The following is a 27,417-nucleotide window of genomic DNA, read 5'->3' as shown; positions in this document are numbered from 1 at the left end:
GCTCAAGACCAAGTCCGGTGAGGCTTTATTTTTAGAATAAATTGATTCTACGGCATCGGTGCCCAGTCTGACAACATTGAGTTGTCCCCTTTATGAGCACAAAGAACTCTGCACTTGTCTTCTAATAGGTTTGGAATTTCTGTATCCTGACCCACAAGAGGGCAGATGGACGCTTCGTTCATGTCCCCCATTTCACCAGCCACACAGTCAAAATTAAGAGTGTGTCTGTCACAGGTGTACGGAGTCCTTGTAATCTGTCAATAGAAAAATGACACCATCTGTTGGCAATGCAGAAAACGACAACGGTGAAGAGGTCACTGAAGGTCAGGTGTTAAATCCACGATTACAAAAAGGTCTGGCTTTAGGGTCGCTAAAGTCAGGTTATAAGAATGCTAATGTTTAAGACGTCACGCATAGAAAAAGTAGTAACTACCAATTCTTCTCAGTACCCTTCCTGTAACGCTTTTCAAACAGGAAGAAATGCTGGAGTGTGTAACTCTTAGGGTGGTAGAAAAACATGCCCGATACTGCGGCCCTGTGCTGAAGCCGGTAGTACCGAAGCTAGTTTTTGTGTGGCACATTCTGCACATACAGAAGCATTTTCAGCCTGCAGGGAGTGGGGGGCGGTGGTTGTAACGCTGAGGGAACACCTGGCCTCAATCATATAAAAATCCAACTCCTAGGGGTCTGCAGCCCTTACGCCTCTGGTCCTTGTCCCTGATGCCAGTGCCCATAAGGCCCCTATATGGATTGGAGAAAACAGTGACCCATAGTAGCAGGAAACCTCTCCCATCCCTTTGACAGGGGATTTTCGGTTAATTTATGCGGCCCCTTTGCACTTCAGCTTTTTTCCCTCGCTGGTTGCTAGGCAACCATTTGAGTTACTGCGCATGCCTTTTTGATGATAACTGTCATTATGATTATTTTTTAATTATACAACTGAGACTGTGGATTAAAACAGCATATTGTCACTCAAGCTTTGCCACTGCTTCCTAGCCTTCCCAAACATTCCTAGAATCGCTGCCTCACATTTACATGGCAGTGATTTATGATTTTTTTTTTCTTTTTTTGATGTTTCTGGCTTCACAAAGGAGCTAGAGATGGCATCATAAGGGGAGCCAGATTTTAGCGAAAAATGACTGTACCATATATCACAGGCTGCCATTGATCTGGGAAGGCCAAATCGGATATTAGGATCTTGAATCTAAATTATTCTTTGTTTCTTTACCCATGTCTGCTTCAATATTAAGGGATGGAAAAGCTTATATTGCTGTGCAGCCTAGTTTTCAAAATTACAAAATGAGAAGCCTTTTGTAGCTGCCCAACTTGCTTTGGAATGAACCCACCGTGAATTTGGGGGAGGGCACAACACTGATCTTGGAAACGTGAGGCCCTTAAGGGCAGGGAGGGAAGCTGAAGGGTTTCCTGGTGCAAGCATTAAAGGTGTGTGTGGCATTTGGTCTACTCCGAAGACCAAATGGATGGATAGTAACTAGGAACATACAAAAGCCTTTCATTTGAGAATGCTGAGCACATTCTGAGTTATTTCTTAATACAAAATGAATTTGAAGACAAAGGAGAGTAATAGCCGTGTGTTTTTAATCCACTCTGTTGTCATGTAAAAATGCATTTTTTGGTTAAATAGGATAGTTTAAATAGCACGATAAATCGAGATTTGCTGTAAAAGGAACCCACTGTGTGCTTCACATATGACAGTAGTACTGTGCTAATTGTATTAATATCACTTGAAGTTAGAAGCAGAATGGGCCTTAATGGCCAATGTAATTGTGGGATTTTCCTCAGTTTCAGCAGCCTCGTGTCTGGGTCTATGTGGATAGGGAGTAATTTGCTCTGTTGCTGTCTCCTGAAGCAAAGCCTTCACTGAGGAGTGCTCGATCTGATTTGTGTTTTGTTTGTTTCACCCACTCTGCAGTTCAGGGCGGCAGCTCAGCGAAGTCTTCATTCAGTTACCCTCCCGGAAAGAGTTACCAGAATACTATGAATTAATTCGGAAGCCAGTGGATTTCAAAAAAATAAAGGTAGGTGTTTTGTTCGCTCAGGTTATCCAAGTAGATGAGGTATGAATGTGTTGAGATGGTTGGGGTCGGGGGTGAAGTGTGGTACAGGGAAGACAGGGCTGGGTTGTCTTTATGCCTTTCTGTGTGTTGCAGAATCACTACGTTCAGAGTTTGTAGTATGGCACGCCCTGCCCTTTTTGTTTCCCGTCCCCAGCTCCGTCCTTAGCGGGGAAGGAACACTGGCAGGAGGGCTTTTCAGTGCGTGGCACCTCCTTGGGTTGAGCCAGTCCCATAGCAGGGCTGTAGGCTGTGAAGGCAGAGAGAAAATCAGGCTTTCTCAAGGAACAACTGTTGTATCTTCCTTTCCTCTATTTTATCCACAATTTCCATCAGGAAAGAATTCGTAATCATAAGTACCGGAGCCTGGGCGACTTGGAGAAAGATGTCATGCTTCTGTGTCACAACGCTCAGACCTTCAATTTGGAGGGATCCCAGGTACATCTCCGCTTGTCTGCAAAGTTTTTAACCTTCAGCACACCTGTGTTTTTTCAAGGAAAGCATTTCGTGTTTACACTCTCGGTCGTGGCTACTTTACCCTAGCAGAAGAAAAATGAAAACAACAACAAAACAAAAACACAAGGTTATTCTGTGCTCCTTTGTGTAAGGAAATCAAGGCTTTGACGTTTTTGAAGTTACCTCAGTGTCATAGCTGGGCTGGCTGCTGCCCACACTTCCGCTCTCTGATTGGAGGAGGAATTTGGGTGAAGCAGTTAAGGTAATGCCTTTTGAAAGGCTGCCATGCCATTTTTTGTTTGGGGGAACTATATTTGATTATGTTTACCTCGATTTTTCTCATTATAACTTCACATCAGGAGTTGAAAGTCCTTTGACTTAAAACAGAGGGAAACCTGCCTCTAGTTGCTTTTCAAAATCCTTATGGCCCCTTTGCGATTCTTTTTTTCCCTTCTCGCAAGAATTAGCAGAATATAAGCGCCCCCTGAATTTATTCAAATAACAAAGGGAAGGACACTTCTGCTTGAATTATACCTTAATTACTGGTACCTTTTGGTGAAAGTCACTTTTTTCCAGCTGTATTTTGACCTAATGCCCTCGTAGCCAGTGAAAAAGAAAGAAAAAACAGCCTGGTCATTGTCTGCTGAGCAACACTCTCTGGAGCCACCACTAAATTCTTAAGCTGCTTTCCTGATCTTAATCTTTTGCCTGTGTGTCTATATCCATTCATTTTGTGAGCCCTCAGCAGAATCTGAAATGGCCTCGTTAAAATGGCCATGACTAGTACTGGTAACCAGAACCAGAGGGGTGGAGGACCAGCTCTCCATGTTAGAAATCTTCTAAAGACAGTTGGGATCAAAGCCAAGGCAGAAAGGGAGTAAATGGAAAAATCAGAGAAGCCTTTTATATAGGATCCTGTTAGACTCTCGGTAGATTTACGATTTTCCTCCAGTCCCTTTCTAGTCCCACAGCCTGTCTGTACTCAGTCTCCGAGAGGCTCACTTAATTTCTCGTGCTGCCCCTTCGGCTCCAGGGTTTCCCGCCCTGTCTAGAGCGAACTTCATCTCCACGGAGTGCGGGCTCCTGTTCCACTCTCCCTTCACCCCTGCGCCCTGCGCCGTCAGCCGTGCTGCTCCCAGCCCACCTGGTTGGTGGAGCAGTCACACAGGTCCCACGGATGGTGGTGCAGTCACACAGGTCCCACGGACAGCGGCCTCCTTCCCAGTGCAGTTCCCGAGCTCCGACACCGAAGAGGACTTGTGTGCAGAGACCCGCTGTGCCCTTGCGTAGCGGAGTAGTGCCAGAGTCCAGGAACTGGCAGCGGTGTCACACCTCTCACCCCTCCGACGTCTCGTAAATGCTGCCCCTGTGGCTCTGGCCCGCAGCCTCCTCTCTCCTCCTGGAGTTCATTTTCCCGTAGTACTCACTGCTTAAAGGAAAAAAGAAAACACACACTCATCTTCACCATAAAGCGAAATATTCCTAGAAATCAAGGAGCGTTCTTTTCCTTTTAAAAATGTTTACCTGTTTTTGTACAAAGGGCTACATAAAATTTAAGGGTACAGCTCCATGGTGTTAATTACATGCACGCTGTTATGCAACAGATCACTCAGGAGTTTTGCTTCTTGCTGAACTGATCCTCTGTGCCTAAAGCAACTCTCTGCTCCCCAACCCTAGCTGGTATCCACCATTCTCCTTTGTTTCTGAATTCTACTGTGGACTTCATGCCTCATGAGTCATTCAGTATTTGTCTTTTGGTGATGGCTTATTTTTTCCACTTTACATAATGTCCTCAAGGTTCATTTCCAGTTGTAGCTTGTGACAGGATTTTCTTCCTATTCAGGGCTGAATCATATTCCATTGCATATTTGTGCCACATTTTGTTTCGTGCTGTTTGGCTGTTTGTCTGTCTGTAGGTAATTGGATTGCTTCTGACACCTGCTTGTTAGGAATCAATTTTTTTTTTCTTCTGTTTTTTTTTTTGGTACTGGGGATCAAACTTGGGTCCTTGTGCTTGCAAGGCAGGCAGTGGGACCACTGAGCTAAATCCCTGGCCAGGAATCATGTTTTTATGAATATAGGTATACAAATGTGTCTTTAAGACCTCGCTTTAAATTATTTTGAATACATAGCCAGAAGTGGGATTGCTAGCTCAGATAGCAGTTCTGTTTTTAATTTTTCGTGAACCTTGTCAGTACCTACACAGGGCGGTGCTCAGGTGTGTGCATACACCAAAAAATAGGATGTTGACTGCATATGTATTGGCTGGCACCGGTGAACTCAGTAGTAAGGAATACTTTAAAGAGGCTCGATCACCATGGTGTTACCACAATATTTAGTAGATTTTTTTTTCAATACTTGGGAGTAAATCTAGAGCCTTTGCACTCGGGCACACCACAGCTCTCTTTCTTCTTCTTTTGAGACAGGGCCTGGCTCAGTTGTGCTCCAGCTTGTGATCCTCCTGCCTCAGCTTCCCAAAGTGCTGGGATCATAAGCCTCTATGCGCCAACATGTACAACTGAAAGGCAGTTTTTAAAATATTGTTTCTGTGGTCCAAGGTATGGATATCTTGTCACCTCCTTGTATGTGCGTGCGCACGCGCAGACACATTTTGAAATGATTTTACCTGCATTTGGACTTGCTCCTGCAGGAATGTGCGTACCTGGATTTGGTTCCATGTTTTTACATAGATAAAGGCACTAATGGTTACGTTTCTAACCCCATTCCTGTAAAATAAAGCTAGTGCACCGCCTAAGAAAGGGCGACTGTGCATCCCGAGCCCTCGGCTTTTAACAGATGCCACTTTGACCATTTAGATCTATGAAGACTCCATCGTCTTGCAGTCAGTGTTTAAGAGTGCACGGCAGAAGATCGCCAAAGAGGAAGAAAGCGAGGAGGAAAGCAATGAAGAGGAGGAGGAGGAAGAGGAAGAGGAGTCTGAGTCTGAGGGTGAGTCCCGGCCTCTGGCTCCTGTGCATCCTTGTTCCTTCCCACCTGCGCAGATGTTTACAGGTCAGGTGCTTACAGAAAAGACTGCAGAGCCGGCAGATCTGGGCTCAAGCCCTTGGTCTTCTCCAGGTGACCCGCTCAGCTCCCTCCTGGGTAAAACAGGTTAGTGTGTAAGGAGCGCAGTGTGCACTCTGAGCAGTGCTGCCGTGGACTCTGACACTGGCACAACTTTCGTATAAGCAGCACTGTTCTACCCTTCAGCACAGGTTCTGAAACCTAAAGGGCTTGACTCTGCCTTTTTAGCATTCTCACAGGATGTACATGTGGCTGGGCTGAGGCCAGGTTTGGGCAGTTATTTTCTTTATCTTCAGGCTGGCCTTGAACTCACTATATAAGCCATCCTGCCCTTGAACTCGTGGAGCTACTCCTGCCTCAGCCTCCAGAGTGCTGAGATTACAGGCGTGCGCCAACACACCCAGCTTGGCAGTTATTTTCCAAAGCCATGATGTTCAAGCAGAATTGGAACAGTGGAAATACTGCATTAGAAAGGGATAGGGTGATCCTGAATTTTACGTTCATGGTGATAGCCTTACTATTTCAAAGAAGGTTGCCTTCAGAAGCCTAATCGGGTTTTCAGTCCCTACAATCCCATGGGCTACCGTCCATATTTAGAACAGTGCATACAAACTCTAAATATTAAAAACATTTTCTGTAATAAACTTAAAATTTCACTACCCAATGTAGCATTACATTTTGAGAAGTCACCTTCTACATTTCATTCTTTCATATAATTGATAGCATAATTTTTCTGCACATGAACATTTTCAAAGCCAGCAGTGGTTTTTTTCTATAAGATGTATTGACATTCATTAGTGAACGTACAAAATGGATTTTACTTTTTGATCCAGGCCTCACGCGATCTCTTTTGAGCCTGTGGGTGATTTGTTATTGCGAATGTAACACAAACTACCCAAACTTAGTGGCTTAAGACAACACAGGTTTGTCACCTTACAGTCCTGTGGGCCACAAGTTCAGCTTGGTAAAGCAAGATGGTAACAGGCTGTGCTCCGCGGCGGAGGTGGGGATGAGGTGAGGGCAGCCTGTCTTCAGCCCCTCACAACCTGTTCTCTTTCTGGGATCAGTGAGAGGGGGTACGGTCCTTCTCTGGTCCATCTCCTTTTAATGATTTACGTCATTACAGACTCCCCTGGAAGATGCCTTGTACCACGTCAGGTGCCAGGTGTGGGGGTTGGGATTAAGTAACTAGAGATTCCTAAGGGCCTCACCACGGCACTGTAACACCTAGGTAGTTGGTTGCAGGGCTTAGCTAGCTATCAGCCTGCCTGTCCACAGCAGCCTGGCAGGTAGGGTTTCTGGAGATCCAAGTATGTTTTACCCGCCTGTATGAATGTGTGTACTCCCATGTCCAGAACAGGTGGACCTGGATAGGTAGATACTTCACTTTTTCTGGCCCGGCTATTTCAAAGTGGCCAAGTATGACTGGTTACTGGCATCATTGTTTTTAGAGCCTCTGTCCCTACAGATAAAGATCCACCGAAGGCCACCATCCTATAGCACATTAACTAACAGACATCTGGGAATGATGGAGCGAAAACTTGGCTAGCAGTTCTGTATTATGTGTTTGCATTTGCCCTATTGGGGAGGGGAGAAGGGCACAACTAACCACTCATTCTCCGGTTTGCCTGGGCAATTTCATTGTATAAATGTTTCACAGGTCTCCTCCCCAAATCAATCTGACAGTGCCCTATCTCAAAAGCTCCTGCCTGAGCCATGATTTGCCCCATCACACCATATAGAGAGGGATCTAGATAAAGCTATATAGTATCTCCAGTTACCTTGAGATGCATCACACACGTGGTATTCTTGATGAGAGACCCACATTCTCAGTGATCCCAGAGTACCACCTATGGGTGCCAGTCCCAAAGCAAGGCCATCTGAGCTAGGATCCACACCTACATTTTTCTGTAGTGCTTTGAACATTTGTCTCCTCGGTGTAGCCGTCAGAATGGAAAGGAGTAGTCTTTCTGAGTTACGTTGGCAGAGCACTGTAGGAAATTGGCCATGTGGATGTGACCACCCTGCCTCCCCTCCGTTCTGCCAAGAAGGGTTAACAAGTAGGTGTCTGGCAAATTTATAGTAGCGGAGAAGCTGGGAACAGCAGCTGCCATTGCCATGGGATGGTTTAAATACATTACAGTGTACCTCAGGACGGAAACTAGTCAAGTGCCAGCTGGAATTAGGCAAGAACATCTGAACTGAAACATCAGTGTCCCTCGTGACAGAAAAATGAGGTGTGGAACATAGACAAGTATAACATCCCAATATGTGCGTGTGTGCATATGCATTCTTTATAGTGCCTGTAAATTTACACACACCAAAAAGAATATATGATGTGCAGATAGACATCTTTCTAACAATTATAAGGAGAGAGACGGGGGGGGGCTTTTGGAGGCATGTTTTACTATTTTGTTTAAAATATTGGGAATTGAACCCAGGACCTTTACATTGAGCTATATTCCTAGCTATTTTTTAAGACAGGGTCTCATGTAGTTGCCCAGGCTGAGATCCAACTTGGATCCTCCTTCCTTAGCCTCCTGGAGTCCTGGGATTACAGGCCTATATCACCCACCTGACTTTTGGCTTTGTTTTTAAATCATCTAGAGCAGCGATAACGAACCTTTTAGAGACTGAGTGCCCAAAGTGCAACCTAACACCCACTTACCCATCACAGAGTACCAGCACTGCTGGGAGCTCAGCTGTGTGCCCACTGCAGCGTGTTTGCCATGAGTTGGCCACCAGAGATCTAGAGTTACCCAAACAGTGTCACCGTGGGTCATTTTCTACTTATTTAGATTTTTAATGCACAATTTTAATTCACACACCTCCCTGTACCTGTTAGCCATGAGGAGACAGGAAAGGACCCAGCCTCAGTGATACTGCTTTTCCTTTCCTTTTGTTGCCCATTTCCTGTGACTCTAATTTGTCTTCCAAACAGAGACCCATCTGCCTGTGAAGCTGTGCTTAAGTACACAGGACAGCGAGAGTGAGTGCTCTGGGTGCTTTGGTTTTGTTCGCTGTGGGTTGGATCATTGTACTTCTGTACAAGATTGCCCTGTGAATCCTCACTGGGACCTGTTTTGTTTCTGTTGTAGCAAAATCTGTTAAGGTGAAAATCAAGCTCAATAAAAAAGATGAGAAAGGCCGGGACAAAGGGAAAGGCAAGAAAAGGCCAAATCGAGGAAAAGCAAAGCCTATAGTGAGTGATTTTGACAGTGACGAAGAGCAGGATGAAAACGTAAGTGTTGGTCTTGGCAGAGAAGTCCTCCCCTGTCCCTGTCCCTCTCTGCCCGTACTGTTTTCCCACCCAGAACTGCAAATGGAATGAGAGTTTTTACTGCTAAGTCTGTGAACAGAGCTCCATGGTTTAGGACAGTGGTGGGAAAGCTTTGATATTTGTATCATTGAAAGCTCTAAAAGGTTTGCCATCACTGGTTTAGAAGAACGAACATGGGGCTTCATGTGCTACTTTTTTAATACTTTCTTTTTGGAACCAAGGGTCGAACTTGCTAGGCAGACACCATGCCACCAACCCTCCACAGCCCCCGCCCTTTTTTTGTTTAGTACCAGGGATTGAACTTGGGTCCTTGTGTCTTCCGAGGCAAGTGGCAGAACTAAAGCCCCGGTCCACCGGTCCTTTTTAAATAGATTTTAAAAATGAAAAGTTTATCTTCCCTTCTTACCTCTTTAAAAAAAAAGAAACAATCTTCCCGTGCATTTACTTGCAAGTGTAGTTTTCTTTGTGGCCACTTAATATTTTCATACACATTACACCCAGCACAGTACCCTAGGACTTAGTAGAGAGAAAAAAGAAAGAGCAAAAGTGTTGCAGTACGGCCCTCTGGGGCCTGTATTCCTGGAGTACCTTCCACTTCATTCACTTTCTAGGAGAGCTGCGGTTCTCTGCCACACACTTGTCCTTTTGGGAAGATCACACTGTCCGTTTTAGTATACATGCTAATTTGCTCTCCTTTTAACACACTGTCACTCTGGTCTGATTGGAAAATTGCAGAATTTTCTTTGCACGCCAGCCTTAAGCCAAGTGTTTGCAACAAGTACCTTTAAAATGTTGTTTTCCAGGGCCGGGGATTTAGCTTAGTGGTTCTGCCGCCTGCCTCAGAAGGACCTGAGTTCGATCCCTGGTACCAATAAACAAATAAAAATAAAATGTTGTTTTCTTTGACTTACAGCAAGCAGATATCAAATGCAGTGTCCTTTGCTTTCTCCGTGCATTTTCTAAAGTATACCTAAAAATAGAAATTATTAGCCATAAACTTCTGAAGCCAAGGTAAAAGACAGCACATAACAAGCACAGCTACTGGGTGTTCTGGGAGACTGTGATACTGATTATGTCTCAAGTAGGCTATTCGCAGCACAGCCTGTCCAGGGTTAACCCCACAATTGTTTTGCTTATAGAAATGAATCCAGCCGAAGCTTACATGCCAAGGTCAGAGTAACTTGCACCCAAATTCTATTCCCACAATGAAAACCTTCTCACTAGAAGGACAGTGTTTTAATTACAACCATATATTTTGCCTATTCTGTTCCTAATGCAAGAGTGCTTTGTGTTGTCCTTTATGTTTCCACAGAAACCTGATGTACTCCTGCCCTTGCACAAAGCTCGCCTTTGCCCTAATTGATTACTAATAAAAATCAGTGGCTGGCCAGCACCTTTGTTGGTTACAAAAGCATTGCTCATCCTGGAACTCCACTTTCTCTTTTAGTTTTGCTGTTTTTCCCATGGGCCCGTGTAGTATACTGGGCAGGAAACTGGAACCTAACTGCAGGGGTCTGCAGTAGGGTGTTGCTTGGGATTTTCCTATCAGAAAAGCCACCTCTGAAGCAGCGGTTGGCCACACCTCTGCGTGTCTTTTCTTTCTTCCCACAGAGATTGAGTGCTCAGATCCCAAAATGTCATTTCCACTTTGCCTCACGAGAGTTTATTTTTCCTTTTTTTTTAAACATATGACTATATTGTATGTTACCTTTTACTTTCAGGAACAGTCAGAAGCAAGTGGGACGGATGATGAGTGATCCTTGTGGACATTTTATCCACGGTAGAACGGAATACTTTCCCTCCCCTCTCTCATTTCTACCCAGTGAGTTCTCCTGTCATTTGGGCACTGGGTTCTTTCTGTGTCCTCGTCATCATCTTATAAACTAGCTTTAGAATAGTGCCAGACAAACATATGATATCATGGTGTAAAAAACACGCAGATATTTGTAACATATTGTGACCAAATGGGCCTCAAAGATTCAAAGATTAAAACAAAAGCTTTTGATGGAAAATGAGGGTAGATAGTATATTTCTATGGGTGGGTCTAATTTGGTAACGGTTTGTGCCTGGTTTTATCACCTGTTCGGATGAGATTTTTGTCTTTTGTAGCACTGGTAACCAGGAGAAGCCATTAAAAGCCACTGGTTATTTTATTTTTCATCAGGCAATTTTCAAGATCTTTGTTTTTTTTTTTACACTGTGGTACATATAAGCAACTTTAATAGGTGATAAATGTACAGTAGTTAGAATTCACCTACATATACATTTTTCCACTTTATGCTCTATGATCTGAAAAATGCTTTTTGAATTGTATAAGATTTATGTCTACTATAAACATTGCTTAATTTTTTTGATCCCGTTTTGAAAAGTTTTGTTGAAACTGCTATTGAATATTGCGATCTATATAGTGTCCTGGATGGCTTCTTTTGTCCACCTGATTTCCTATGTTAGCAATGTGTATTGTCTCCTTCTCCCTAAAGTGTACTTAATCTTTGCTTTCTTTGCACAATGTCTTTGGTTGCAAGTCATAAGCCTGAGGCAAATAAAATTCCAGTAATTTCGAAGAATGTAGTGTTGGTGCTTTCCTAATAAACATAATTTCGCTCCACTAATGTTGCCTCTTGGTTTTGAGTCCTAGGACATTAAAACTGTGCCTCCTTCCAAGAACAGAGAAGGTTCGAGCTGCAGACCATTTGGAACAGATTGAGAGAGCCAATCGCCTGCAATGATCTAGGTGTGTTACGAGAGAAGAGATTATTACTTTTGTGACTGTAAGCCATTAAATAACTGAAGGGATGCTGCCAGGGACCAGCCACACTAATTCCTTTTCAGCATTGTACCATGGCCTAAATTCTGTTGATTAGCCAGAAAGCCTACAAAGCTATTTTATTTTCCCCACCTCCCTTTTAGGAAGCCATTGGAAAATAAATTACAGTCACAACACTGCATCCCTAATACTTTAGCACAGCTGGGAAGAGGAAAGGGACCTTAAAAAGACTTGTTATGTACATGTAACACTGTTTACTGCAGTTATACTAATAACAATTAAAAATGGAGAAAAAAATAGGCCAACCTCAAGTTCCACAAACCTACCAAAAATATTTAGTTCCCTAATATCCCGACACAGTCATATTTTCCCAGTTGTCCTAAAACTGTGCTTTTTTTTTGGTACTGGGGATAGAACTCATAAAAATAGGCCAACCTCAAGTTCCACAAACCTACCAAAAATATTTAGTTCCCTAATATCCCGACGCAGTCATATTTTCCCAGTTGTCCTAAAACTGTGCTTTTTTTTGGTACTGGGGATAGAACTCGGGTCCTTGCACTTGCGAGGCAGGCTACCGACCTGCTGAGCTAAATCCCCGGCCCTCCTAACACTGTCTTACATTTGTGATAACAATCTTGTCTTGTCTCAGTATCTTTTTTAAAGTTCTCGAAAAGCCAGCCCAATCTTTGGGCATCCTTTCCTCAGAAACTGATGATAGAGCAGAACATGGGATTTTGTTTCTTTACTAACCCTTCTTAGACTTGTCAGAAGAGATTTCTGGAATCCTCGTGTTGTGTTACAGTAGATGGAATTGCCAGTGTTACATACTTTGAATTTTAAACAAAATTGGACCCACACAGAGGGCAGTGCTCCTAAAAAACTTCTTTCTCTCCCTAAATGTCAACTCTTATGTATGAATTTTCAATTCTGAGCATTACACTGCGTTGTTTTCCTTAATTTGTTTGTAGGATTCACTGGCTGCAGTGAAAGAATAGCTATATTAGGTATATTATATAGCTATATTAGCTACATTATATCTCTTGCTGAGATAATTTAGTACTAATTCAAAGAAAATTGTCTTTTTTCTCTGGCTTCCATTTCTGTATTTTCTCTCTCTTGTGTGCTTTTCTAATCTCTTCTTGGTTTCAGAAGCATTGCTATTCTTAAGCCATCAAACCCATTGTCTTTATGGTTCAACATTTCTGCTGTTGTGGGAGTTTGCTTTGTTGTTCTCCTTGACTGGTGGAAATGGGCGTCACGCCCCCAGCACATGAATCCTCCCTTTGTCCAGCAGTTCCACACTGTAGACACTACCCGCCCGTTAGTCACTTAGCAGCTTCTCCGTTATCGGATCAACTATCACGGTATTGCAATGCTTCTGCTCAAACAAGATCATTAGTTGTCTAACTGCATCCCAGCGTCTACATCATTCCTCTCCCTTGCCTCATCAGGCACTGTATCATCACCCCACATCACAAGATAAGAAGAATCCACACTAAGCATACCCTGTTGGTACCTGAGGAAATCATGGCGGCTAAAAACTTTCTCTTAGCAGACGCTTGGTGCTGTTGTTTGTGTACCAGTAGCTGCCCCTAATGGATGGGGTGGGTCAAAGCAGGAATGATACCCAGCCCCAGTCGTCACAGGGGTGAGGAGGCAACAGAGTGAGTTGTGGCCATCCTGAGCATACACATCACCCTGCTCAAAGCACCCCAGCACTCAGCTTGTCCTAAGCCCATTGGAAAGCCTAGTTATCTCCAGGAACTGTGGCTTAGTAGGAACGGGAGGAGGAATCTATAAGTATCGGGCTAGATAGTAGGCCCTTTACACACATTGTTATACTTAGTTCCAAAATCCATGAAAAGACGACAGTTCTCTCCCTTTTGTGAACAAGGATAATACCAACATGAGGCTGAATTGCTGTGGCCAGTGAACCAAAGCTGCATTTGAAAGGTTGATGTGTTTGACTTCAAAGCTACGTTCCTTATACCTGCTCCTCACCTCCCCAGGTGCTGGCCCTGGAGTTGGTCTTGGTAAACCTGTAGAGCTGGCACACATTTACACAACTGGGCTTCCTATAATACAAAGTCGTGGCTCAGTTTCCTGGTTCCTGTGGGTGAGAATGGACTATACCGAGACCCCACTTCCTTGTTTGTGTCTTGCAGCATTGGCTATTTCTCCACAGGCTGTTCCACAAGGGACAGGGCCTCATCCCTTATACCCAAGCTACAACCAGATCCTAAAGGTTGCTGGTACCTAGCTGAGATGGATGTCACTTCTGCCATGATCCACCTATCAGTTGGGAGTTGACCGTGAAAATAGAGATTTAGGTTTCACATTTGCGCCACCACTCTCGGCACCGAGGGTTTCCTGAGAAAAGGTCTGTAGGCCTTGTAATATCTATAGCACTTGACAGGGTGCATACTTCGAATGCAATCACAGTAGGCTTCCCTTCATGTACTATTTTAACTTTCTATGCTTTCAGTTACCCTGGGTCAACTGTGGCCTAAAAATATTAAATGGAAAATTCCAGGAGGGACTCATAAGTTTTAAATTATGCACAATTCTGAGTAGAATGGTAGTGACTGGTCCTGTACCATTGCACTGCATCCTACCCAGCACAAAAATCATCCCTTCAGTGTTGCCATGCTACATACAGCACGCCACCTACCCAACGGTCACCGGACCTTTTCTGTTATCAAATCAACTGTCAAAGTACTGCTGTGTTTAATTTAGTTCAGTGATAGCTGACTTCTCATCATGATGTCTACCACATTTTGCTGTGTCTTACCCTGTAGATTTTGTATCATCTCACATCATCAATAAAATTGTTTCAACACTCCACATTTACATGTTACTACAGTTTGGAAGTTAACCAACTCAAAGAAAAAAGCTTTTGGCTCCCAGATATAATTTCCAGTCCATAACCACTTGGCCCCATTGCAGGGGATAAGGCATCATGTCATGGTGGACGTGTGTGGCACAGTAAAACTGCTCACTTCATGGCCAAAGAGAGAGGGAGAATAAGGAACCAGGGTCCCACACTTCCCTACAGGGAAGCACCCCTGTGATCTGAGTATCTTCCCTCCAAGTCCTCATTCTAAAGACTCAGCCATTACCTACAGCACCCTCTGGGATAGCAAACCTGCTGTACATGCACCTTTTGGGGACTTCAAATCCAAACTGTTGCAAGGATATTGTTATAATTATTTTATTATTGTGGTTGATCTATTACTGGGCCTCGATATCGGGCGTATTCAGGGTGGTATGAGCATAGACAACTATTTTATAATTATGTTTTCTCCTACATATATAGCACTAGGTATAGTGCATGCTTTCATGCAACCACTGGAGGTCTCAGTGTTATCCCTGCGGAAGCTACTCTAGCTTCAAGCCACATTCTCCGTTCCACAGCGAGGCAGGCTGGCATCCCTGTGCACTTTGCATGTGGACATTCTGAAGCCACCGGTCACCCTACCTTACAAGAGACCCCCGATGACCTGCCCTAGCCTGGCCTCTGGGCCACACCAGTCCCTCAGCTCTAGTTTCAGTCACTTCTGTGTACCTGTTTGGCAACACATCACATCTAGCTCTGCCTGAGGTAAAGCCTGCGCTCAGAAACAAGCTACATGGTCCGCCATGAGATGATTTTCACAGGCTTGGCCTTTAGAATGTGATATTCTAAATATATTCCTCTTGATTTCTAATGAAGATATGATTGTACAGCCAGAGAGTGCTAGAACCAGATACACCTTCTGAGAAATACATTGTTGCACAATTTCATAGATATGTGAACATCATATAATGACTTACACAAATTAAGATGATTACATGAAGTTTTATTTTCCTGTACTGGGGGATTGAACCTAGGGCCTTTACAGTGAGCTACATCCCCAGACCTTTCTTGCTTTGTTGGGGGTGTCACGGTTTAGTTTCATCCCTACATTGCCTAGGCTGAGCTTGAACTTGAGATCGTCCAGTTCTAACATAAGGTCCTGCTGCTACATGTATAATTTTTCAGATGAGAGACTGAGTCATTGCCCTGACCTAGAAATCACATATGTGGGTTATTCTAGACTTTGGCATGGACATATGAGTTTCAGTTTCTTCTGCAAAAAGTGGAGAGTAAGTTATTCTATAATCCTAAGTCTCACAGTTGATACATACTTTTACATTGCCGCAGATTTTTATTGTAGTAGAAAATAGTGAGGAAACCCAAATTATAAATAAAGACCAAAATAAAAGGTAGGTAACAGAAGGAGGGAGATGGGGATCAAGAGACGGGAGAGAAAAGGGATGAAAAAAGGAATTAAGACGGATTACGCTCATGTACCAACTCTACACCAGCACACAAACATGTACTGTAAGTGTGTACCGCACACATATGTACCTACAAAAAGATTTGCAAAATCAAGGAATACCCTAGAAGTGGCTTCTAAGGACCCTTCAAGCATTGATGACTTCAAAATCGGTGTTTGTCAAAGTGTGATCCCGGGACCGGCAGAATTAGCCATGACTTGAAAACTTTGGAAACAGAAATGCTTATGGCTTACCCGAGGATCCACTGAATCAGAAACTCCAGTGGGTGAGGCCCATCAGTGTAACAAGCCTGCCAGGTAATGCTCCTGTAACCTCAAGTGCAGGAAGGACTGCTCTAAAGCTATCAGGACCTTCATCTCCATTATTCCATTCCTGGGCAACAGTATGAAGCCACATGGGTCTTGATTTAGATCCTGCTACAGGTGTGAACACAGCACAGCGTTCACACTAATGAAAAGAAAAGGTAAATGGGAATAACTGAAAAGGGTATTTTTCCTGTCTCTGAAAGATCTCTTATGTCACACATGTTGCAAGGCAGCAATCTTCATCTGTTCTTGACTTCAATTTTACTCACAATATGTATAATACTCGGGGATTTACTTTTTTATTTACTTAGCAGTTGGAGACTTATTCTCCCCTTATGAACAAATGTTCCCACAAGAATTTTATGCTAACATCCATCACACTACGCTGGTTTCTTGGAAAAATGGGCAAGTCTGTTTCCTCAAATTTACTACTCAGCTGCCTGATCAGACTAGAGAATACAGTTTCCATCTTTGCTCGAAAATATTATCATATGGCAGATGAATCAGGGTCAGAATCTGGTTTGCTTGAGGACATAAGATAGAGCACAGAGTGAGAAGCGACAACTAACAGGGCCAGAATGGCTGGCCCATGGTCCGGGTGAGCTGTGTTCATACCGAGTATGACTTAGGACAGAGCTTCATGGAGGACAGAGATGACATGGTCTCAATGGCTGAGCAAGAAATTGTTTGGGTTCTACGTCATTTTCAGTAAAGACCTCAGTGGGGTTTTCCAAGTTGAGTATTGCCAGGCCACGAAGTCTCGAAATGATACGGCAGCAGGAAGTCTGTTTCTTGTTTATAAGCACTGCTTTTTGGTAAATACAAGAAAGCAGTTTCATCCTCTGAACCCTAGAGCAGTTGTGCCACAAGGCCCACTGTGGGACTATGAACCTCAAAGAGAACAGTCTCCATACCCCTCAAGTAAATGTATTTAATTCTCTTGAAAATTTTTTAAATTCCTTCTCTGGGATTATGCATTGGACACGTGTCTGCTACAGTCAGTGAAACAGTACAAACATTGATTTAAAATTCACCTCCCATCAGGCAGTGGGTATTAACAGCCTGATGTGGTCCACTCTCTGTGTCTTTCGTGTCTGCTACAGTCAGTGAAACAGTACAAACATTGATTTAAAATTCACCTCCCATCAGGCAGCGGGTATTAACAGCCTGATGTGGTCCACTCTCTGTGTCTTCTTGATCACAGAAACACATATAAGCCTGATTGTATAACCTGCTAAAAGAAGCAGCTGAGGTGATTGCTCATAGTTTCTTTGAGGGAGAAGTTCAAGGCTGGGTTTTACTAAAACTTGGTTTAATGTGTGTCGGTTTTGCACTGATCAGGTTAGAACAGATTATGGTACAGATTAAGATTGGGGATAATGATAAAGTGAGGATTTTGATGAAAATCAAGGAACCTTAGGTCCTATCATTTGATGCTTTTTACTGAAGTTGATGAGTCTTTAAGGAAGGCCCTGTAGTGAAATATAATCATTTGACAAGAGTCTCCTGGAATACTAAATTTGTGCTAAGACAGAGGGAACTGAAGTCATTTTGACGTCACCACTGAGCTATGTGGACGTAGAAGTCGCCAGTTCTTGGCTGTACTTTAAGAATATTTCAGGGTTTTTCTTTTTTTAACTACTACACTATTTTATTTTAAAGTACTGTACTTCTTCTCTGTAACTTGCCTTTCTCACTTGATGCATTGTCTTTTCTTCCAAGTTAAGGGACAGGAACAAAACTTATTTTCCTAATATAAAGAATATTAGTTTTTTCTTTTTGACATAAAATGAGCTCATGCACCTTGTAGAGAAGCTGGAAAGTGGTATGGTTTGGGTGTAAGTTGAGTGTTACTGCAAAGAGGTAGATATTAAGGGATGGCCCCAGGCTGGCTCCTCTGGAAGGTGGTAGAAGCTGTGGGAGTGGGGACCCTATGAGAGGGCCACAGGTCACGGTGAGTGTGCCTCTGAAGGCCACCATGGCCCCTTAGCTGGTTCTGCCTCTGGCGTATGTTGTGAACACTTGTCTCTAACGTTGGCATGAGCTGCTGCCACCACCACCCATGGCCCTCATCAGACAGGCCCACTTTGAACCTCCAGTACTGCGATAAATAAAACTCTCTCTATTTCTAAGTAGACTGTCTTGGGTATTTCATTGTAGTAAGGCAAAGCTGACTGATCCAGTAATAAAAATACAAAGGAAAAGATCACTTTTTTTTTTTTAATGGTACTGGGGATTGAACTCAGGTCCTTCTGCTTGCAAGGCAGGCAGCAACTGAGCTAAATCCCCGGCACAATTCATTTTCAATTCAAATACTTTGTTCTTAACAAAGCCTGTCATTAAGAGAAAGTATTTTAACAGAACCTAACATATGTTAAAACATAACTTCCAATCCCTAATTAAGTACCCTGTAGAACCAATCTTGAAAATTGACAGAGAAATAAGGTATTTCCATAACAAGGAGCATCTCAAGAAATTCTTGATCAAAACCAGAATTACAAAAAAATTCAAGGATATTCTAGAAAAAGATAATGAAGCCAATGCCAACAAGTTAAAAACAATGAATAAACATGGTAGAATGAGCTGCCAAGGAAAAGAAAAAAATTAGGAAAATAAAAATAATGCAAGGACAGAAATAAATCACTCTCAGTAGTAACTCTCAACTCCCCAATCAGAAGATGTAGATTGGCAGAATGACTCCAGAAACGCAACTCAATGATACACACCATACGAAGAATATTTAATTCAAAAACAAACTCTCATATTAAAAATCAAAGGATAAAAAATACTATTCCATGTAATGGGAACTCTAAAAATAGCAGAATAGCTATCCTAATCTCACACAAAGTAAATCTCAAGCAAGATTCATCAGAAGAGGTAAAGTTATTATATAATGGTCAAAGAAACAATTCAACAGGAAGGGATAACTATACTCACACACACACACACACACACACACACACTCACACTCAACTTCATGAAACACACTAGGGACATGAAAAATCAGATAAACCCAATACAGTACCCCACTATCACAAATGAAAAGATCAACTAGACAAAAAAAATCCACAGAAAAATATCACAGTTGAACCAAACCTCCAAATAAATAATAGATTTCTACAGAATGTTCCATTCAGTATCAACAGAATTCACATTCTTTTGATCAGCACATGGAGCTCTGTCCAAAATAGAGCACAGAAAACATGCTTAAGTAAATGCAAAAGAATCACAATTATCCCATGCATATTATCAAATCAAACTTCAATTAAACAAGACATCAAGGGCAAAAGGCAACACATAAGTTATGCAAATGTGCAAATTAAATGCCTTCTTGAACAATGGGTCACAGATGAAATTAAAAAAGATGTTAGACAGTTTCTATAATTCAATCATAATGACATACTAGAACCTATGGAACACAATGAAAGTAGTTCTAAGAGCGAAGCTTGTAACAGTGAATTCTCATAACAGGAATAGAGAGACAGCTCAAATAAATAAAAACACTCTTCAATATCCTAGGAAAACAAGAACAATCTCAATCCAAAGCTAGTATGAGGAAGGAAATTATAAAGACCAGGGCAAATGTTAATGAAATTGAGATGAAAAAATTACAAAGAATCAATGAGTCAAATAATTGGTTCTTTCAAAGATTAAACTGACAAATCCTTAGCTAATTTTACCAAAGGAAAGAAAAGACCCAAAGCCACCCAATTAGAAATGAAAAAGGCAAAATTGCAATGGATTCTTCTGAATTCCAAATCAATACTTTGAGAACCTGTGCTGTAATAATATGGAAAAAAAAAGAATAAACTTCTAGATATGTACGAACTACCAAAGCTGAACCAAGATATAATAAAAATCCTGAATAATCCAGTATCAGTCACAAAAATTGAAGAATTAAAAAAAACAAAGAACTGCCAACTAAGAAAAGCCCAGGCCCTAACAGATTCACTGCCAAATTTTACGAAAAAATTTGGAGCAGATCTCATGTCAATACTCCTCAAACTTTTAAATGAAATTGGAAGGTAAGTAGTAATCCCAAAGTCATTCCTGGAAGCAAGCATTACTCTGATTCTAAAACAAGAGAAGAACCCAACCAAAGAAGAGAAATACAGGCCAATTTCTTTAACGAATATGAATGAGAAATCCCCAGTAAGATAATGGCAACAGAATGCAGCAAATCATCAAAAAAGATCATATACTATGACCAAATAGGATTCATTCAACACATACAAATCAGTAAGTATAATACACCACATAAGCAGAAGACAAAATCATATGGTCATTTCAATAGACAGAGAAAAAGTATTTGAAAAAAATCCAACATCCAGTCATAAAAGCCCTGAAGAAAATAGATACAGAAGGTCTTTATCTCAAACTGATAGTAGCCATTCACGACAAAGCAATGGCCAACATCATACATACTAAATGGAAACAAGCTGAAAGCTTCACGCTACCATTACTCCTATTTAATACAGTTCTTGAAGTATTAGCCAGAGCAATTAGATGAGAAAAAAATAAAAGTGATATAGATAGGAAAGAATATTTAAATTACCATTATTTGCAGATGACATGATTGTCTACATAGAAGATCCCCAAAACTTCCACCAAAACTCTTAGAATTAACAGCCAATTTCAGCAGCATAGCAGGATACAATTAACACCCAAAAATCAATAGCATGCCTGTACACCAATAACAAACTCACCAAGAAAGACATTAGGGAAAGAATATCTTTTTTTTTCCCCCGCATTGAGTTTATTGGTACATTTTAGTTATATAGTACACTTACATTCATCATTGGGATGTTGTACCTTTATGTGACAGGTCTTGGTAGAATATCTTTTTAAACAAAATTAACAAAGTAATACTTAGGAACTAACCTACCCAAGAAAGTGAAAGATCTCTACAATGAAAACTGTAGTACTCTGAAAAAGAAGATTGAAGAGGATATCAGAAAATGAAAATATACCTCCTGTTCCTGGATAGGCAGAAGCAATATAGCAATATGGCCATACTTCCAAAACTGTTATATAGATTTAATGAAATTACCAATAACATTATTCATGGAACTAGAGAAAGCAGTCCTAAAATTCATACGGGACCAGAAGAGACCTAGAATAGCAAAAGCAATTCTAGGTAACAAAGGCAAAGCAGGAGACATCACATTCTGGACAAGTTACAGTGATTAAAAACATCTCTGTATTGGCAAAAGACAGAAAACCCAAAACAAACACACTTCAGTAGAACAGAATAGAAGGTTCAGGAACAACTCCAGGCAGATTCTGCTGGAAAAGAGACTCTTTAACGAGTATTGCTAGGAAAATGGGTTATCTACCAAAACGAACCAACAGAATATATCTGCCGAAGATTGACCCTAGACCCATCTCGCTCACCATGCACTAAACCAAAATGAAAATGGACCAAAGATCTAAATATTAAAATAGAAACACCTAAATCTGCCATAATACAAAATAGGTAAATTCTTGAAGACATATGTACAGGCTAAGACTTTCTGAACAGAACCTGACAGCACAAGAAATAATACAAAAATCAACAAATGAGATCACATCAATTTAAAATGCTTCTTCTGCACAGCAAAAGAAACTACTAACAGAATAAAGAGGCAACCTACAGTATGGGGGAAAATTTTGGCAGCTACTCCTCAAACTAATACCTACAATATATGAACAACTAAAAAATACTAGCCTCCCCAATGTTAAAGGCCCAATTTAAAAAAATGGGTATCTGAAATGAGTAGGCACTTCTCAGATGAATTACAAATAGCCAAGAAATACCTGAAAAACCAGTCAACATCACTGGCCATTCAAGAAATACAAATTAAAAAAACACTGAAATTCCTTTTCACCCCAGAAAGAATGGCTATAATCAAGAAATAAACTAATAGAGATGGCTGGAAAGGCCACAAAGGCAAAAGTAACCCTTTTTCATTGTTGATGAGAGTATAAAATGTTTTAACTACTGTGGAAGTCAATATGCACATTACTCAAAAAACTAAATATAGAAATTCCGTTTGACTAATCTATTCCTCTTCTAGGTATCTTTCCAAAAGAGTTAAAGACATCATCAGAGTAGTGTATGCACACCCATGTTTACGCAGCACAATTCATAATAACTATTAGAAGCAGCCTCTATACCCACTGATAGAGAAGAAAAGTGTTATTTACACACAACTGAGTACTACCCTGCCATAAAGAAGGATAATCTTGAGTTATTTGTAGGAAAATGGATACATCTTGAGACTATAATGTTAAGAGAACTAAATCAGACACACAATCTTCAATATTACAGTTTCTTTTATATGAAAAGCTCAATAAAGTTTAATGACAGAGAGAGGAAAAAAGAAAAAAAGTGTTATTGTGATCCAGCATGAATAATGTATCTAAAACAATTCTTGAGTTAGTATAATTATTTTATGTGTTTTATATGTTTTTTTTGCTGTCAGTCTGGCTGTTAATCTGTATGTATGATCATAAACTTTATACTTATAAGTGAATCTGATCTTAGCAAACAAAACAAAACAACAGCAAAAACCCAAAATGTGGTGGGGCAGGAAAGGGGGAAAAAAAGAATTGCAATATGTACATGTACCAAATCCCCCACAATGAAGATAATCATTGTATACCACAAACATCCACTAATAAAAATAAAAAACTTCAAAACATCAACTCAAAATGGATTAAAGACTTACATTAAAGACCCGAAACTATGAGACTACCAGAAAACAGAGCAAAATTCATGACCTTGATCTGTAAAAAAAATAATTTTTTGATAAGACCTCAAAAGCATGATGAATGAAAGCAAAAATAAATAAATGGCATTGCATCTGTTGTATATTTAAAAGCAGAATAAAAGCAAAATTAAAGAAAAGACAAAACCTACAGACTGGGTGAATATATTTGAAAACTGTTCATCTGAAAAGGGCTTAATATCCACAATATAAAAGGAAATCAAGCACCTCAGTAATGGGGGGAAAAAACAAACAAACAAAAAACAAATCCCCAAATAATCTTACTTAAAACTGGGCAAAAGATCTAAGTAGATATTTCTCAAAAAAAGACAGACAAGTCATCAATGGTTGTATGAAAACTGTTGAACATCACTTCAATGATCAGGAAAATACAAATTAAAACCATAAGATAATATCACTCTAGGCAGAATAGCTATGATCAAAATAAGTAAAGATTAATACTGATGAGGACATGGAGAAAAGGGAATCATTATACATTACTGATGGAAATGTAAATTAGTTAGAGCCATTATGGAAAATAGTATGAGGTTTCTCAAAACATTAAAAACAGAACTACCGGATGATTCAGTAATCCCTTTACTGGATATATATATATATATCCAAAGGAAATATAATCAGTATATCAAAGAGATAGCTACACTCCTGCATTTGTTTCAAAACTACTCATTACAGGCAAGGTACTGAATCAACCTATGTGTCATCAACAGATGAGTGGATTAAAAGATACGGTATGATACTATTCAGCTATGAAGAAGGGCAAATTTGAAATATTTGAAAATGGAAGTGCCTGGAAAATATAATGTTGAGTGCAATAAATCAGACACATAAGCTTACATACTGTACAGTATCTGATAAGTAAGACACAGTACAAACAAATAAAGGATGGATAGGAGACTAGGGGTTAGATCTCTTGCACATGAGAAGTGATCTAAGAGAAACACGAAGAGAGGAGAGGAAGAAAAGAGGAAATAAATAGACTGAAGATCTGCCATGTACAGAAACCTAACAACCTCAATGAATGTAAACATTATCTGTCATAAACACGAGTAAGGTCAGTAATATCAACAAGAACGAAAATGGAGAAAGGGGATTTAGAGGAGGTGGAGGCAGGCAGGAGGTAAGGGGATTAAAAAAAAAGAACCAAATTGTACTAGGTACAGGTACCCACTCTTCAAGATGACCGTAAATTACATACACTGCTAACATATACTAATAAAAAGTATTTTGCATAAAAAGATATGTGGAATCTAAAGTAGTTGGTGTCATTTAAATTCAGTAAAAACAGTGGTTACCAGGGGCTGAGGAGCATAGAGAGATGGGAAAATAAGGAGATATTGGCCAAACTGATGTAATTTTATAGTAAGGTAAAAGGGAAAAGTTCTTCTAATGCACAATAGAGTAACTACAATTAACAATAAGGTATTATATTTCAATAACTATAAGAGGACTTTGAATATTTTCACCACAAAAAAAATGTTTAAGATGATGGATATGCTATTCTGCTTTGAATATTATGCAATGCAACAAGTGTTGAAATATCACATTGTACCTTGTAAATCTGTACAATGATGATGTGTGTTTTAGTTACTTTTCTTGTTGCTGAGACAAAATACCTGACACCGAGAGTTAGGAGACAAGGTTTATTTTAGCTCAGATTTGGAGAGGTTTCAGTCCATAGTTGGCTGGTTCCAAGGCAGAGAGGCGTGGCACAGCAGGCAGGAGGCAGCAGCAGACAAGCAGTAGCAGCCAACAGTAGCAAGGAGCCAGCCTTTCCCTTTTACCCCATCTAGACTACCAGCATTTTGAGTGGTGCCACCCAGAACTATGCTAATTCCAATCAGTGGACTAATTCAGCGCATCACAACCTTAGTTCGAGTATCACAAGCTGCAGGATCTTAGCCAGCTCTGAAAAGCCCCACCTATGAGTGCACGAGCCTTTGCGGGGACATGTAGATACAGGCCATAACAATATGTCAATCCAAAATAAACTAAATTTTAAAAAAGTAAAAATAGAGGAAAACCATTCGATAATGAATAAATGAAGGTCAGAAGATTTTTATCCAAGAGGAACAAGTTTTTCAAAAGGATAACAATGCATTCGATGATTAAAGCTTATGGATAAGAGAAATGAATGATGACAATTGAAGAAAGAAGTGGAACACTTTGTCATAAGGTTCTTGTACTACCCATGTGTAAGTATGGCTTATTGCTAAGTGGGTTTGGAATACTTGTAAATGCATACTGTAAGCCCTAGGTTAACCACTAAGAAGGGCAATAATTTAAAATGTATGATCGATATGCTAAGAGGATAAAAAATGGAATCATGTAAAACACTCAGTTAAAACCATAGGAGGCAGAAAAAGAGATATCGAAAAGAAACAAAAGTCCAACAAATAGACAAAGTAACAATATATTAGACATTAACTATACTAATTGATCACCTTAAATGGTAATGATTTAAATATGCCAAATTAAAAGAGCCTGATAGGGTGAACCAAAAAATAAGACCTGACTCTATGTTGCCCACAAGAATCCCATTTTAAATACAAAGATACATATAGATTAAAGTTAAAGGATGGAGAATGATCTGTCATGCTAGCATTAATATCAAACAAAGCAAACTTCTGAACAAGGAAATTATCAGGGATTAATTAAGAAGGACATTATATACTGGTAAAAGATCAACTTTTACCCAAGAAATCACTCAAGTTTTGATTTATTTCCTTTCTATTTTCTCTTTATATACATTTCTCCCAGATTTATTAAAGGACAGTTTACATACAATAAAATATGTACGTTTTAAAAAGTAGAGTTTTGGAAGGTGAAATAATGTAAACTCTTCCATAATTAATATATATATCTTTTTTCATCACCCTAAAAGGTTTTCTCACATCCCTTTGCCAAACTCTTCTCCTGACCTCCTGCCCCAAGCAACCATTAATCTGATTTCTACTATCAGAATTTCACCTTGTCTAGCATTTCATATAAATACATAATCTTTTGTGTTTGCTTTGTTATGGCTTGTATCTAAATGTCCTCCAAAGCCTCAAGTGGTCATGGGTGGGGCTTATCAGAGGTGGCTAGATCTAGAGTATGTGATGCTGGGATTAAAGGTCTATGTTATTAAATTAATCCACTGATTAGTTTGGCATAATTCTGGGTGTAGATAATGGGAAGGCCCAATCTGGGTGTGACTGCTACCTACACTAAGGGTGTGTGGCCTGGACAGAACACAAGGGACAGTAAGAGGGCTGCTGAGGCCACTTGCTGCTTGCTTCCATGCTACTTCATGGATCTGCTGCTTTCTGCCTGCCATGAGCTATTTCTCCTCTTCCAAGACCCTCTGCCATGCCACCCTGCCTTGGGGCCAGTCAACTGTGAACTTAAACCTCTACAAACTGTGAGCTATAATAAACCTCTCATCCTCTAATTTGGGGAAACAGGTATTTTCCCTTAGTAACAAGAAAAGTAAAAGAGCTTTTCGTTTACATAATATTTTTTACATTCTTTCATTTTATATTATCTGAGCACCTTTTAACTGTTGAGCAATACTCCATAATTTGAGTATTCCACCATTTGTTTATCCTCTTACTGGTTAATGAACATTCAGTTATTTGCAGTTCTTGCTAGAATAAATAAGGCTGTTTTGCACACTGATGTGCATATCTTTGAGTGGATGTGTTTTCAGTCCTTTTATTTGGAATACTGAGGAATGAAATACTAAGTTACATGGAAAGGATTTAACTTTATAATAACAAACGGAAGGCGGATTTAGCTCAGCGGGGCCAGCACCTGCCTTGTAAGCACAAGATCTTGAGTTCGATCCTTGGTACCAAAAACAAAAAACAAAAAGCAAGACAAAACAATTGGATTTTGTACAGGAAGAAAAAAGAAACCCAACCATTACCTCATATTATAGAGAAGATGGAACTCTGCATAAATTAAAATAGATCTTAAATTTCATGGATAAAATATTATATTTCTATGAGAAATATCTGTGATAGCACAACATCTTTGTGATATTGGATTAGGTAAATATTTCTTTAGCAGAACACGAAAATCAAGAACCATAAAAGAACATATTGAAAAAAATAGAAATCTTCAAAATTAAAAAGCTTTGTTCTTTGAAAGACTTACTTATGAAAAGGACACAGCAAGCCATGTAGATGTAAAAGGAAACACATCTGCAGAAGAACTGATGCCCAGACCATGTATGTGCATGTATGTGTGTACACCTGACAATTCAATAAAAAATAAAATAAAATAAAACAACTACCCAGTAAGAAAGTGGCAATAGATTTGAATAGTAACTTCAAGAAAGAAGACAGGGCCGGGGATTTAGTTCAGTGCTTCCGCTGCCTGCCTTGCAAGCACAAGGACCTGAGTTTGATCCCTGGTACCAAAAAAAAAAAAAAAAAAA

At 40.4% G+C, this 27,417-nt stretch overlaps 1 protein-coding gene and 1 long non-coding RNA gene across 9 annotated transcripts in view; one reads left to right on the top strand and one right to left on the bottom strand.

The window, feature by feature from the left end:
* The window catches only part of Smarca2 (SWI/SNF related, matrix associated, actin dependent regulator of chromatin, subfamily a, member 2), a 173,719-nt gene extending 162,255 nt beyond the window's left edge, over window positions 1–11,464 (top strand). For 5 of the 7 annotated variants that reach the window (XM_010640120.2, XM_010640123.3, XM_010640125.3 and 2 more), the window contains exons 30-34: window positions 1,934–2,039; window positions 2,412–2,513; window positions 5,348–5,480; window positions 8,654–8,796; window positions 10,557–11,464. In XM_010640120.2, coding sequence (XP_010638422.1) covers window positions 1,934–2,039; window positions 2,412–2,513; window positions 5,348–5,480; window positions 8,654–8,796; window positions 10,557–10,592 — 520 coding nt within the window. In that variant the 3' untranslated portion in view covers window positions 10,593–11,464. The remainder of the gene's footprint in view (window positions 1–1,933; window positions 2,040–2,411; window positions 2,514–5,347; window positions 5,481–8,653; window positions 8,797–10,556) is intronic. The other 2 variants (XM_010640126.2, XM_010640127.3) reach the window with 1 other exon arrangement.
* The window catches only part of LOC117283849, an 86,269-nt gene continuing 62,632 nt past the window's right edge, over window positions 3,781–27,417 (bottom strand). Inside the window, exons 2-3 of one of the 2 annotated variants that reach the window (XR_004514877.1) lie at window positions 9,747–9,805; window positions 3,781–3,960 (exon numbers count right to left, since the gene is read on the bottom strand). This is a non-coding gene — a long non-coding RNA (uncharacterized LOC117283849). The remainder of the gene's footprint in view (window positions 3,961–9,746; window positions 9,806–27,417) is intronic. The other variant, XR_004514876.1, reaches the window with a different exon arrangement.

This window comes from Fukomys damarensis, unplaced genomic scaffold (assembly GCF_012274545.1).
Source record: "Fukomys damarensis isolate Sample0158 unplaced genomic scaffold, DMR_v1.0_HiC HiC_scaffold_31, whole genome shotgun sequence".
NCBI lineage: Eukaryota > Metazoa > Chordata > Mammalia > Rodentia > Bathyergidae > Fukomys > Fukomys damarensis.
Note: the sequence above shows the minus strand (reverse complement) of the source record. Positions and strands in the feature narration are given on the sequence as shown.